At 46.9% G+C, this 14941-nt stretch overlaps 1 protein-coding gene across 8 annotated transcripts in view; it reads right to left on the minus strand.

Annotated features, from left to right (window-relative positions):
- The window catches only part of GRK3 (G protein-coupled receptor kinase 3), a 128273-nt gene that overhangs the window by 19242 nt on the left and 94090 nt on the right, over window positions 1-14941 (minus strand). For all 8 annotated transcript variants that reach the window (XM_070626963.1, XM_070626966.1, XM_070626962.1 and 5 more), the window contains 5 exons: window positions 14453-14560; window positions 7233-7299; window positions 6677-6777; window positions 2087-2153; window positions 968-1063 (listed from right to left, as the gene is read on the minus strand). In XM_070626963.1, the coding sequence (XP_070483064.1) occupies window positions 968-1063; window positions 2087-2153; window positions 6677-6777; window positions 7233-7299; window positions 14453-14560 (439 nt within the window). The remainder of the gene's footprint in view (window positions 1-967; window positions 1064-2086; window positions 2154-6676; window positions 6778-7232; window positions 7300-14452; window positions 14561-14941) is intronic.

Below are 14941 nucleotides of genomic sequence, written 5' to 3' on the forward strand. Positions count from 1 at the left end.
GCCAATTCTAACAGCTTCCGCTGCCTCCCAGACCCCGGCTGCACTCCTCGTGCCCCACGAGCCAGCTGCTCCCTTCCCCACCATCTTCACACCTTCCTCCAGCCACCTCTGTCCCCATATCCTACGGATGCCGGCTCTGTGTGTCTCTGGTTACACCTCCCGCTAGGACCCTGCGTTTGACGTGTCCCTCTTTTCTCTGCGCCTCGCAGGTGTGTGTGTTAACAGGGCTGCAGCCTTCTGGAGGGGAGGATCTGAGAGGAAAAATGAGGGGGGCCTCCAGAAGAAGGGCATAAGCGCAGGCAGCTGAGAGGAGACGGGGAGCATCGCGGAGGGAGTGGGGAGATCCGGGGGCAGCGGTGAAAGTGGGGGCAGATGAACGCTGACACGAGTGATACACTTCAACTTAGCCTCCAGAAGCGGAGGATTCCTCTCTGACTCACCATCTGTGATGATATCTTGTCTACTTGGAAATATAATGATATGAACAAAAGTTCCCAAAATGCAGAGGATTAGAGAAAAAAAAAAAACAGTGATTATTTCACCTTTGACTGACATGCAAAACGATTCCTGCTGTCTGCTCTTTTCATCCCAACACAGAGAGATCTAAATCCTTAGAAGAATTACGATGCCTGGCTCTTTGGCACGAGGGGACGTACAATTGCCATCACACAGTTGTTTTTCTTGCTTCACACATATTCCAGTTTCATTTCAATCACACATATATCCAAATCAATACAACTCTGACCCTTTTGCAGTTTGTCCAACATAAAATGATTAGTCCACAGAAAGCTTTCACAGCTTCTAACTCATGTAGGTCCTTGACTTCCACGTTCTTCAAATACGCAGATATTCGTTTGTAAGTTACATGCCACAAACAGGCCAACACCAAGACAATCACTCAGTTTGGTTCCCAATAAAAAATCCCCCCACCCTCCCAGAAAACCACAAGCAAACATCACCCTCGTACCTTGACGCCTTTGGTATCCTCTTCATCAAACGAACCGATGTCAAAGGCGTCGGCAGCATTGACTTCGCCCCGGGGAGGGATCAGGGGTGGAGGATACTGGAATACCCAAAGAGGTGTGGCTCAGGGATCAGATGACCTTACGGTCCCGTCCCAACCCACCACTCCACAAAGGGGACACCGCGCAGGGTATCCACACGCCGCACCGGGCAGCACGGCGTCCGAGCTCATACAAATCAATCACACGTTTCACAGACGAGCCTGCACACTGAAACAGCCCCAAAGGGAGCCCTGGATTTTAACAAATTTAAGTAAAAAAAGAAAAAGATTCATGCTCAAAGTCTTAAATAATTATTAAATATAGTGAAGCCTCAAAGCTGCCCATCCTCCCAGTGCAACGTTAAGAAAGCACGTTCTCTCGGATGACGGGGCCACATTCGAGCTGCTGCAGCATTCATGTACAACAGGGCCCCAGACAGAGGGCTCCACACCCACAAAGGTCCTGGGGCCAATGCTGACAGACCAGAGCTGGACCTCTGACTCGAACCAGGCGGGACTAACAGAGCATCAATCCTCCACAGTTTGAGTTCATGCAAAAACAAGTCCAAAGCTGACAACCGATGTTTCTAAAAAACTAATTTTGGGGGTTTGCCTATATCCATGAGAATATCAAAATATCTTGAAATAAAGATGATATCCAATTACGCTAATTCTTAAATTATGTGGTGCTGGGCTGGAAAGTATATGTAAGTTTATGACAAACGTTTCTCACACATTTTTACATAGATCTACATAAAAATAGTCACATATTGAGATAAGACGTCGAGAAGAGCTGAAGCTAAAAATGTCTCAATTGTGCGGACATTTGAATTAGCTACAGAACACTGCACCATGTGTTAATTTATATAGAAGACATTTTCAAAATGTTTAACCTAGGGAAATGAAGAGAGAGTGGTGGCCTCAGAGGGAATTAGCCACCTGGCCACACTTGGACAGAAGAGCAAGAACACTGTGGACAGGGGAGGTGGGGGCGGGGACCCACGGGAGCAGAGCCGGGAGGCAGAGACGGACGGAGAGACGGTGGAGGCCATGGGACCCAGGGCGGGGTCCCGGGCGGCATACCTTCTGCAGGTAGACATGCTGCCAGTCAACGCCCTTGAAAAAGCTGTGCCCTTTCACCTCCAGTGCGCTGCAGAAGAGAGAGAGTCGTAACAGCGGTGAGCATGCCGTTGGAACTATAAGAAATGTTTGGCAAAAATTGTCTCTTATTAAGAACACAGAAGAAACAACTACTTCCAGTTCTTTAAGAAAGCAAGGAAAATATGTGTTTTTCAAGGCAACACAGGAAACACTGTGATGTTCAGAAATATTGTATGTTGAAGCTAGGAATATTATCCTAGATGATTATTTATTTGGGATGTTTATTGCAGTTTATGACGACGTAAGAGTTTTCATAGATAAGTGTCTATTTTACAGATATATAAACAGATATATGATATATATATTAAGAAACAAGTTTTCCTCATTATAAATCAAAGAAACAAGTTTTCCTGGGGACCATCGTTAAGGCTCAGCGGGTGCAGAACAGAAGCGGTGTATTTTGAAGACTGCCTCCATCAGGCAGTTCCCAGGCCCCACAGGGGTGCTCTGCCAACCCTGAGCCCCGGGGCGGGTTCTCGGCCCCCTTCCTCTGCCATCACTCCGTGGGTGACGGCACCCTACCCGGGCCTTCAAGTGCCCTGTCCTAGCAGATGACCCCCAAATCTACACCCCAAGCAAGGCCCCCATGTCCGAGTGCCTTCTCGACCTTTCCACTTAGAAGAGGCGAAAAAGTCTACAGCGGAACTCCTGACTTTCCCTCCCACCCCCTGCAGCCTCGGGCCAACAGGCCAAGACCATCGCGACTCTTCTCTTCCCCCAGTCAGTCCCGGGCCCAACCCCTCCCTAGAACCTCCAATCCTCACGCGATGCTCAGGAGGGGCGGCGGCGTCTCTGATCACAGAGAGGATGCTGAAGGTCCTGCACTGCATCAATGCGCCCAGCCACCACCCAGCCACCGCCACCGCTCACGGGAGCCGCCCTACCTGCCTCCTGACCCAGCCTCCACTCGCCCTGCAGCGCAGCCCACCCACCGGCACAGCGCCCAGGGTCCTGTTCAATGATCTCACCACTGCCCGGCTCCGAACTCTCCAAAGGCCCCGGCACAGGGAACCTGCGAGCCCACCAGCCCGCTGACCCGCTCCTGACCTCTCTCTCCTCTTGCTTTCTTAAATCGTGGAAGCTTGATTCCACCTCGGAGCCCTACCCTCCCTGGCCCCTGCGCCTGGAATGTCTGCCCTCCTTCACAAGGCTGGTGGCTCAGGCCCCGCCCTGCCTCGTTGACTTCTTCCTGTGCTTTCACTGTCTGTGGTCCTCTCAATCATCTGACTGTGTCCACAATGTGACCCCCCACCCCCAATGGAAGCTCCCAGAAGGCAGGGACATGTCTAGCTGGGTACTGCCTCAGCCCAGCACTAAGAAGGGTCTGGCACTCAGGGGGTTCAGCAAATATTTATGGAATGAAGGAAGGAAATCCAAGTCAGATTGTGTCCCTCTGCATTTTCACCACCAACACTTGGGGGATTTTCTTATTCTGTTCCACACTGTGCCCGTCACCGTTCCTCACATTAAATGTGGTAAGCTAACAAGAAGTCTGCCTGCACACATATACATCCAAGCAACTAAAAATACCCCAGGGAGAAGACTTCTGGTTCAGGTCGGTGACCGAGCACAGGCATATGACTTCACTCCTTCCCAGCAACCACCAAAATGATCCAAGAGGAACGTGGAGGCACAAATCCACCGGGAAGAGAGTGACAGAGGACCATCAGCAGACAAGATGGAGTGGATGGAGGAGCAGACACTGACGGCAAAAAGTGCCAGAGTTGTGCTCCTCTTCAGCAGCCCGGGTTCATGGGTTAAGATCCCAGGTGTGGACCTATGCCACTCACCAACCATGCTGTGGAGGTCTCCCACATACAAAAAAATAAAGAAAGATTGGCACAGATGTTAGCTCAGGGTGAATCTTCCTCAGCAAAAAAAAAAAAAAAAAAAAAAGTGGCAGACTGCTGTCCTGGGGGCAGAGATGCTGAGCTCCAGGCTCATCACAGTGCGAGGCAGGGCGAGGGGCTGGGAGTCGGGGAGGCACAGGCTGAAGACAGAATGTTGACTGGAACTCTGTACATGGAACCCTTCACACATGCACACTTATGCTCATACCTCGTACTTTCTTCCTCTGCATCCAACCGAAAACAACTGCAGCTGGTGTTTATTCTAACGAGTGGGGGGACCTATGAAAGGTTCCACTTTTTTGGTTTGTTTTTTAGTGAGGAAGATTGGCCCTGGGCTAACATCTGCGCCAATCTTCCTCTATTTTGTATGTGGGATGCTGCCACAGCATGGTTTGATGAGTGGTGTAGGTCCGCGTCTGGGATCTGAACATTCGAACCCCAGGCTGCTGAAGACAAGCGCACAAACTTAACCACTATGCCACCAGGCCACCCTGAAAGGTTCTACTTTTAAGAAATTAAACCTGCTAAAGATTTTAAAAAGCAATCAATAAAAGGGTTGGAAACTTAAGCTATCAGAAAGTCAAACAGAATCAAAGCAAAGACATAGGTAATATACAAGATCAGGAGCGTGGATGACCATTCTAGAAATCCCAGCTTCCATCTAACAGGAGTTCTAGGGGCGATCCAAGGGAACGGAGGCGAGGAGGTGTCAGACAAATCAAATGAAGAGCCGTCCCAGTCGGGGGACTCGAAGTCCCGACATGACTGAGAGCCACGTTCCACACCAGCCCTGACTCTTCATGGGGGCGCAGTAAAGCGGTGTCTGCAAAGTTCGGGGGCAAGTACTCTCGGTTTAGAACTGTAGATGCAGCCAAAAGGCCAGTCAAGCTTGAGGACAGCAGGAAGACACTTCAGACATGCAGGAGCACAGAAAGTTTACCCCCACACGCCCTCTCTCATCTTCTCACATGAGAACATGCTCCAGTTGAAGGGTCTGGGACACGGCATGCAGACCCAGAAACGCGGAAGGCACGGGCTTAAGTCAACGGCAGATTCAAACCAGGAGGACCAACAAAGGCAAGGGCCTGGTAGGAGGGTGCTGATGAGCAGGAAGAGAAAGGAGGCCAGCACTCTCTGGAGCCCGTAGGCTGAGTCCCCACGAAAGGAAAGAGAAAACAGAGTCCACAGCTGTGAGATCATCTTTTGAAACATAAAATAGATATTAAAAAATTTTATATATATAAAATATATATAAATATACACACATATCATATATACGCCATATATATATAAAACAAAGTGCATGACCAGGCTCTGTAGAAACTGTGTAAGGAACGACACTTACGTTGCCATATAGTATAAATACTGCTTCTTCACTGGCAACTTTTGAAATCAGCCTTTTGTGCAAAGCACAAAGATTGATTAGGATCCCAGACGAGGGAAGAAACAGTATCAATTTGACAATGTAAAAATAAAACTTAACAATGCCAGAAACTAAGCAGTGGGAGAGAAGACCACAACGCAAGACAGGATGCCCACCTCTCCTTCTATATATTAGGGACTCGAGAGACACTATTTATACTGGAGGAACAAGGCCCAACTGGGGAAGTACATTAATTTAAAGCGTCAAAGGGTAAGCGAAAAAGGAACCAAAAACAGTGCTTCAACTCTTTTGGGAGGTGGTGGAAAGGGAGAGCTATATGGAGAGTAATAACTGAGCTAAATCTTTACCTATTATTGCAGGAATAAGTAATTTCTCAAATTAATAAATAAGGAAATATGCATATAAGCACATTCTTTAGCTATCTATATAATATACATATAATATATAGATATAATATGTATACACACATATGCTACTGTAAAAACACACGCATGCACACACATCTATGACACACATACATGAGTTAAAAGTTGTTTCTTATGCAAACCAAGCGATGGTGGAGGGAGAAAGAGGGGAAAGATCTCTCTTAAGTCTTTTTCTAGCAGCTTTCCAGGTATTACCGTCTGGGTTTTTTTTTTTTTTTTTGGCAGAGGGAGCAGCGGGTAGAAAGCACGTATAAGATGCAGTTAGTTTTGCATGAGAGAAAATATGCGAGTACCTGATCAGAATGTAAAACTGCCAAAATCACAAACATCATCATTACTAAAACTTAACCAAATGGACTATGCAACGTCGGAATTCATTCCCATCACCTCCAAGACTGACTTCTCAAGTTAAGAAGTTAGCGACCCCTCCAACTTGTTAATTACAGAACACATAGGAAAATACACATCTATTTCCCATGTAATTTTATCCCCGTGAATTGAGATGGAAGATTTTTAAGGACAAGGCAAGACTTTCTTTTTTTTGAGGAAGATTAGCCCTGAGCTAACTACTGCCAGTCCTCCTCTTTTTTGCTGAGGAAGCCTGGCCCTGAGCTAACATCCGTGCCCATCTTCCTCTACTTTATATGTGGGATGCCTACCACAGCATGGCGTGCCAAGCAGTGCCACATCCGCACCCGGGATCCGAACCGGCGAATCCTGGGCTGCCGAGAAGCAGAACGTGCGAACTTAACCGCTGCGCCACTGGGCCAGCCCCAAGGCAAGACTTTTGATATATGGCAAGTAACTATTTGCTTTCCGGTAAAGACAGCGAAAGGCAGAAACAATGGCCTACCCGCCGCCGTGACAGCCGAGCCGCTTACTGACGTCTCGCTGGAGCAGGCCCTGCAGGAGGGACTTCAGCTCAGGGGAGAAAGTGTCTGGAAGTTCCACATTCTGGGGGAAAAAAGAGCAGGATTTCAAACATGCATCCACGGACACAGCCTCCTCACACTCAGTCAGATTTAGAGGATAGTGTTGAAGACGGCAGATTCATCACAAATATTTACTCTAAAGAAATGAAACAGTTACTAGTCCTTTTCAGAGTCGATCGACAGGCTGGGGCCAGGCCAGAAGAATCAGAGGGCTCCTCCTCTTCTGCAGCTCAGAGATTTTCCCCCTGATTTGATCTCTTTAGCTTTGTTCTCAGTTTTCTGCACCTTTCTCTTACTATCGGTTGGCAAATCTTGATTTTTACCTTGCCATCTATTTCCATTCATTTTTCTTTTAGAAATTCTTCTAGGGATTGTATTTTCACTGATTTATTTTAAGAAAGCAAATTTTTACACTCGTAACAGAATGAAACACGAAAATTAAAAAGCAAATAAAAATAGAGTTTTTAATCTCCTTACCACGGTCAGCGTCATTCGGTCTATCTCGTGCTTATCTTTGGTTTTATGTTGTCTGAAAGGGCTGTGACTGTAGAAATAGAGAACATGTTATTACAAGATGCTGTCACGTAACTTAGCGCCCATCAGCGGCTACTGTATAGGTAAAGCATTGTGTTCTGTCACTGTTCATTCAAAACTACAGAAACACAAGAGCCATGAACATTTATCAATCAGATATGTTAGATCCTGAAAGAGGAAGACTTATATCTCATTTGGACCGTCCCACCTTTAACTTCAGTGACGTCACGGCACTAAAACACGCTTTAGCAAACATACTCCAAAGCATATTTTAAAATATTAGAAAAAACCTAATTAGCCAACAGGTAGCCATGAAAATGAAAGTCATTTATATAATATCTGCCACATTAGTGTCTGAGATATTAACTGTCATATAATTTTCTTTTTTGGAAAGATGTCTAATAGTCCCTCAAACCACCCACCCCAGGAGGGACAAACCAAAAACAGGACCGAGATGCACACGCTTCCTCTAGAGAAACCAGGGATTTTAAGCAACACGTTCCTCTGACGATAACAGAGATACACTAACCTGGGTCCCTGGACACCCAGAGATCTGAGAGCTCTTACTCAAGCTCCGCTCACGGGGACCCCGGGCTTAAGAGTCAGAGAACCTGGGCTCAAGTTGCAACTCGTCTGTGCACTGGCTGTGAGCCAGTCACAGAAACCTTCAAAACCAATTTCTTCATCTGTATAATGGGTATAAACGCCACGTCCCTTGCAGAAACAGGGAAGGGGACAACCAAAATGATGTATATGCTAAAAGCCAAGACAATGGCAGTATATAGTAGGTATCTAATGGAGTAATCATTTGTGAAGTTAATGAAGCTGAATCTCACTTTATAAAATGAATGTCTGCTTGATAAACTATGTAAAACAAATTATTCTCACTCTTCACCACGTTTTTAAAACTCTGGAGAAGCTGGCTTTTAAAGGAAATCTTACCATTCAAAGAGACTATTAAATATGCAAATTAGCAATTTAGCAAATCTCATTGCCTTATTTATTTATTTGAAAATTAAAGAAAGGATATAGATGATTGTATTTTCTTACACTGAGATATGCCTGTAGAATGATTAACCCTATATATTTGTTTACAAGCCATAGATAATCTGAGGCAAGATATTATGTAAAATATTTGAAAGTTAACTATAAAATGGATTAGAAAGTTGAACACATAAATCAGTGTGATTTGGAAAAAATAACTAAAATTCTACGTATCTTTGCTCTCCCAGTGATCTGGCCACCTTACTGAATTAGCTAAGTCATGCACCGAAACATTTCTTGAAGAGATGGTTACATCTCAGAGCATTTCTTGTCTTAAATATTTTCATTTTCATTTTGTACAAAAGAGGGCACTCTAACGCCTTATTCTCTTTCTCATCACGCAGTGAAACACAAGGTAATTTCCATCCCTTGAAAGCATTAATTTTGGGGAAAAAAAATCTAAACAAGGTGAATTAGTCCCAAGCAAACATACAGTGATTTTCAAAACAGATTCTGATTGGAAATATTCTTTTCACCCTGATTGTTTCCAAAGAGAAAAATGCAAAAGGAACGCCTTTAAAAAGCAAATAGGATACGACCCCAAACAGTATCTTTTTGTTATTTATAAGATATAATTTTTTAAAAGGATCATACTTATATCGCTCTGTTACGCCAAATGCACAGGGATATTAACATGCTCATGGTTTGAGAGAATAGGAGTAAAGGTTTATGAAATCCTTAGTCTCTCTGTTTTCCACCCCACAAAGTTCCTTACTGTACAAAAGGGGATTATGTGAAGATCCTGCGTTTGTGCAGACCCTTCTGGATCTGGCTGTCGAATGCAATGCCAGAGGCCCCCTCACCAGCTCCTGACCCTCGCGTGCTCGCCCGTGTCTGCCCCGGAACGGAGGGCTGTGTCCTGCCTCTCTGGAGAAGGGTGGCTGTGCCCTGCCAGAAACGCTCTGTGCTAAATTTAAAAAGCCCTTCATGAGACCACAGGGAGGCCTGCAAGGGGCCTGGAGTCAAAGTTAGGGATGCCAAAAACATTTGCAGCACATGGGCACTGTCCCTAAAAATCCCATTTTATAAATATAGCTATTCCGTGTCCAACTCAGTAAGCAATGATCGGAAATGCTTCGCAGCTCTGCAGTTCTGTGCCATAGTGTTGAGAAAGTTTGGTCTTTCAAGTTAAAAATCTTGATGCACGTCTGTTTCCAATGTATTCTTGATTATTCTTTGTGACTGAAACCAAAGGATCTGTTTCTATTTTGGAAAATGCTAAAGAAAAGCTCCGATAGTAATAATCTCCATTCTGAGCGAGGCACGTGGTGCCCACAGCCCCTGTGTGATACAGCTGCTCCCCCAAGCAGCCGCTTTAAATAGGAGACAGTCACAGGCCTGTCGACGGCTCCCAAGGCGGGCCAAGTTCTGCCCACAGCACATGCCACATTCCGGCTGCATCAGAGAATGCTATGGGAATAGAAGTGACATGTGCAGTGGGCAGACGTGGCTTTGGAAGGACAGACAGAGCTGCAAATTTTCCCCAGATGAGCTGGGCAATTCTTCAAGACATGATAAATGATGGGGGAAAACGCACACACACACCACATCAGAGACATCATATTCACGATGAAACAATGAGTTCAAAAACAATACATCTATAATGAAGTGATTAAAAACTCTTACATCAAAACTTAATTTTAGAATACCAAAAAGGTTGCACGTTACATCAAATCTGTGTTTTGAACCTAAGCCAACAGCTGCCAAAATATTTATAAACATTCCTTTTTTCCTGATGGAACAAACTGGGTAACCTCAGGCAGAGCCCAACTCTCCCTAGGCCGACACGCAGGCTGTTCCTTCGTCTGACATCTTCAGGGACAGACAATCAATGGTGACAAGCTTAAGATCAAGGCTATCGTCACATCAATTCTTTTCCTCAACAGACATCTGAAATCCAGACTGAGGACCACGACAGCAATTCCACACATCTGCAACTGGGACACATCCTCCTACGCAGATGCTCTTAAATATGTGACAGCATCATTTGAAGGGGAAGGAGGGAGCCGCACCCACACACGTGGCCTCTGAACGGCTTGGTCCATCACAGCGAGACCAGGGATGCAACATGCACTCAAGCCTGGACCACTTCCCCACACCCAGGCTCCTTGCCCTCAGGCCCGAGCTGTTCTTCTGGAGCGTCGAGACAAAACCACGGGTGCAGAGAAGTGTTTTCAGAGAAGCAGTAGGACGCATTGGTCAGTGCAAGAAGTATTTGCTCACAGAAAATAGAAGCGTAGGGACCCTTGGAGACCCGGTTCGACCCCCCTGCACGGATGTGGGAAGGAGGCAAAGAAACTCGCTCTAGAGCAGAGTTTCTCATCCTCGGCGCTGTTGACCTTCTGGGCTGGGTAATTCCTTCTGGGGGCAGCGGGGGCTGTCCTGCGCACAGTAGGTTGTGGAGCAGCATCCCTGGCCTCTCACTGCTGGATGCCAGCAGGAGCCCTTCCCCCAGCTGTGACAACCAAAAACGTCTCCAGGCATTGCCAAGCGTCCCTGGGGGGAGCACTGGGTAGCGGCTGACAGCGTCTGGTTCACCCACAAGGACTGACACTGTGGCTGCCCTGTGAGAGCGCCAGGATGCCCAGGGGACAAGCTGCTCCCCGAGCCTGCAGCCAGGAGGCCCCGCAGCCCGAAGCTTTGCCCCCTCACCCGCCTGCTCTACCTATTTCCGTTTCTTAAGCCCCTGATGCCCGAGAAAACAGCTGCTCAGGCTGTCCTCTGTGCGGCCTATGAAAACTACAGGACGCTTCTCTACAAATCTTCAAGGTTTTCCCACATGCAACCTGGTAAGGAAGCGGACAGGTGACACGATCCACTCGCCTACCACTGAGAGGAGAAGGCTCCTGGGCACAGCCCCATCGCCTGCAGACCCAACACGGGGTTTTGTTTCTAAAGGGCCCTCAACAAACATCAGTTTAATACGAACCACTGACATTTTACAACTGCTGATTTTGGTAATGATATCACCACCCTCCCAATTACCTTGAATCTAAACCAGCACCGTCTTTGACTCCGATCCTTCCACATGCAAGCATCCATTGGAAAAAAAAAGAAAAAACTCAAAATCACTGTAGTGCTGTGGACTCTAACGATAATACTAAGTCCCAGTACCGCGGTGCTAGTCCGGGTGCTCACGCCTCCTGTCTTTGTCCCTCCTTGCGCCGTGCTGCTGCCAGAATCCTCTTACTGGAAAACAACCCCACCGGGTCCCCCCTTTGCCCGAAAGCCTTCAGCCCTGGGGCCTCGAGAACAAAGCCCCACCTCCCAGCATGGAGTGCCAGGTGCTCCCCAGTCTTGACCGCATCTTCTCGCCTTCCTTTCTGAGCACACCCTCCTCTCCTGACAAACAGCTGACCCGCCACTCACAGGTCACTGATGGGGAAAGCCAGCCTGTTCTGTATTGTCCCCTCCATGTAGAAAACAGGCTTAGCCTGGCCCCAAGTCTTCATATTGCCATCCTATCTGTCTCTCAAATCTCTTCATGTTCCATCTCCACCGGGAAGTCGGCCCTCCTCTCCCAAGTTAGAGCTGGTTGCCCATTTCCGTGGTCCCCAGGACCGTGCCACCCCATGAGTCAGCACAGACACCTGGCTCACAGTCCTCAGTGTGTCTCTACTCTCCTGCAAGGTCCTTAAGAGGCGTATGTGGCTTCCTTCCTCCCTCCCTCTCTCCTTCTCTCCTTCCCTTCCTTCTTTCCCCCATAGCATATCATAGGGACTCCAGACATGCTTACCAGATTTAATTTAAATCACTAAGTCAAACGCTGTTTCCCCGCTCCTTGGCTTTACTGCTATATCCTTTCCTGTGCATGACTTCCGAACCAGTAACAGAAAGAACGGCACAAGACCATTCACCTTCATGGCAAAGATTCACCCAATCCTCTCTATTACACACTGGAAGGGTTCTTTCTATTTCAGGGTCAATAGACAGTCACCAGACAGTGACAGGGAGCTTGCCATCCGTGAGGCAGGACACTCCTTCACCGGGCAACTCAAATGCTTGAATGGACATTCTTGTGTCAAATAGAAAACTTCTCCTTCCTTAAAATGCCTTCCGTCTGCAGCTATACAGCGTGAATGTAAGATAAGATGGGCCTTCCAATAGCTGGCGCCGATCATTATGGCTCCCCTAAGTTCTGTGCTTTCCACAGGAGCCACGTTCTAGCCCTTCTGCCAACTCACCTCCTCCATCCCACCCCAGCCTCCTCGCCATCCTCCGGCCGCCTTCTTGTCGGCCAAGCTCCTCTCCACAGGAGCCACACGGAACCTAACACTTAAGCGGAGCCTCATCCAAGACTTCACAAAGGACTTCAGATCTTCCAAGTCAATACTCCAGACTTGATTTATGGCCAAATAAGACCAAATCCACTTTATCAGCCACAAATCACACTGCTGGCATATGGCTAATGGTTAAACAAATTTTCAGATGTTTTAAAAATAGCCTCACATCAGCTCACCCCCAATCCATACGCAGGGACATTACTATAAACAGACAGGATTTGCAGGGTTCCCTGTTGCATCTTACTGTTGGTTTCTGACTCTTGAGTTAACGCACTCCACAGGTGAGCTTTTGCACAGGGTTTTTATCATCTCGAAATTCTCTAGTGGGATTCTGGATGTCCCATCCTATCTCGAGCGGAGACCCCACAAAGACCTGCAGCGTCTCTCCATGTGCTCGCTGTGCAAGCAGCGACCCCACCGGCTGGAAGGGCGTCTCGGGTGGGACGTGGTTTTCTCTGGTTTGTCTCGCAGAAACGTTCTAATTAGGTGAGCTAGTCTTACGACATGAATTAAGGCCAGCCAGGCTCCACAAACACAATGATTCAATTAGGGACCAACAGGACCTGACTTTCTAAGCAATAATCCAATTTTCGTTCCCACATGAATACGGTAAGCAGAGAACCACTGGACTATCGGGGTCCTGAGGAGGCAGCAAGGGTGCTTCGAACCCCGTTTTCGGGGAGGACATGGAATCCAGCATCTTCTCAGATGTGCAGAAGGTAAGAGGATGCAGGGGTGCTCTGTGAGGCTTTCCAACAGACACGCCACAAGTTAACAAACTCCCAGGTATGTGTCCACATGAGAAATATGAGAGGGGGAATCTTGACTCAGAATTTTTTTTTTTTTTTTGAGGAAGATTAGCCCTGAGTAACATCTGCTGCCAATCCTCCTCGTTTTGCTGAGGAAGACTGGCCCTGAGCTCACATCCAGGCACATCTTCCTCTACTTTATATGTGGAACGCCTACCACAGCATGGCTTGCCAAGCGGCGCCATGTCCACACCCAGGATCCGAACCAGCGAACCCCGGGCGACCAAAATGGAAAATGCACATTTAACCACTGCGCCACTGGGCCGGCCTCTAGAAATTTTAATATTAAGTGTTTTTTGTATCTTTGTGAATGAAGAATAATCAAAAACATATTTTAAAAACTTAAGACCTCCTTTAAAATTGGCTAAAAACTCTTAAAATTAATGGAACCATTAACATAACTGTTAAGTGCTCCATATGAGAACATATTTTGAGAACACTTTCATTTCATAATCTTTTCACTCTATTCCCTCATCTTTGGTAGTTCAGAACTGAGGGCCAAATAGAACACAAATTAATTAAAAACACAAAATTACACAATTTCATCTTTGCATTTTAAAAAACACAAATCAATTTTGGCATGTTTACAAACAAACGCACACTTCTACAATGGGTTCATTTTGAGTCTTCATCCTTTTGGGTAACCCTCAAAATGCTTTAGGCTCACAAGACAGACATGAGTCATCGATCTCTAGGGAAAAAAATTATCCTACCTTCTTTAATTATCCACATTTTAAAATAACATTTACTCCCCAAAATAAAGCTTATCAGTAGAAACACTTCAACGCAGTCTTATTTTAGGTCTAAATGGGTCGTAATTTCTGAGTGGTACGGAACAAAAATACCAACCATAAGCTTTTCTATAAGCTTACGGGAAAGAGCAACAGTCATTGTCTAGATTAGCATGTCGCTTAAAGATCGCTGTGTGATCTAAAATAATATTAGGGCCTAAGAAGGTCTAAACATTCTTGATTTTGTTCCAAGCACACGCCACGGCGACAGTAGCAAAAGGACGTGGTTCACTCACCCTCTCAGAAGTTTAAACAGCATGCAACCCAGGGAGAACCAGTCGGCACTGCTGTCATACGCCGTCCCCTTCTGGAGCACCTCGGGAGCCATGTACCCATGGGTGCCACTAGGGGGAAGAAAGCAGACAGGCGGTTACTGGAGGAAACGTTAACGGCTCATCAAGAGGTCGGGGCGTTCTTCATTCAATGGCAGCGACTGTGCACAAGGGAGCGGGGACGATGGCGCTTCCACCAGAACGACTCACGCAACGCCCAACGGGAAAACCACCTTTCTGTCTTAATTAGTACAGGAATTAATAGAAACAAATTGCCACACGAAATAAACATGAAACCCGCGAGGTCCTCAGGCTCGGAGGTGAAATATGAATCACATCAGTCCTTCTCCACCACGGCCACGAGGAGCCAAAGGTCTCCTGGGCGGTCGGGAGCTCTCACGGGAGATCTGCGGGGTTGGGGACAGTGAGCAGGCGACCACACCACCGTGTGAT

This window comes from Equus przewalskii, chromosome 7 (assembly GCF_037783145.1).
Source record: "Equus przewalskii isolate Varuska chromosome 7, EquPr2, whole genome shotgun sequence".
NCBI classification, from domain to species: Eukaryota; Metazoa; Chordata; class Mammalia; order Perissodactyla; family Equidae; genus Equus; species Equus przewalskii.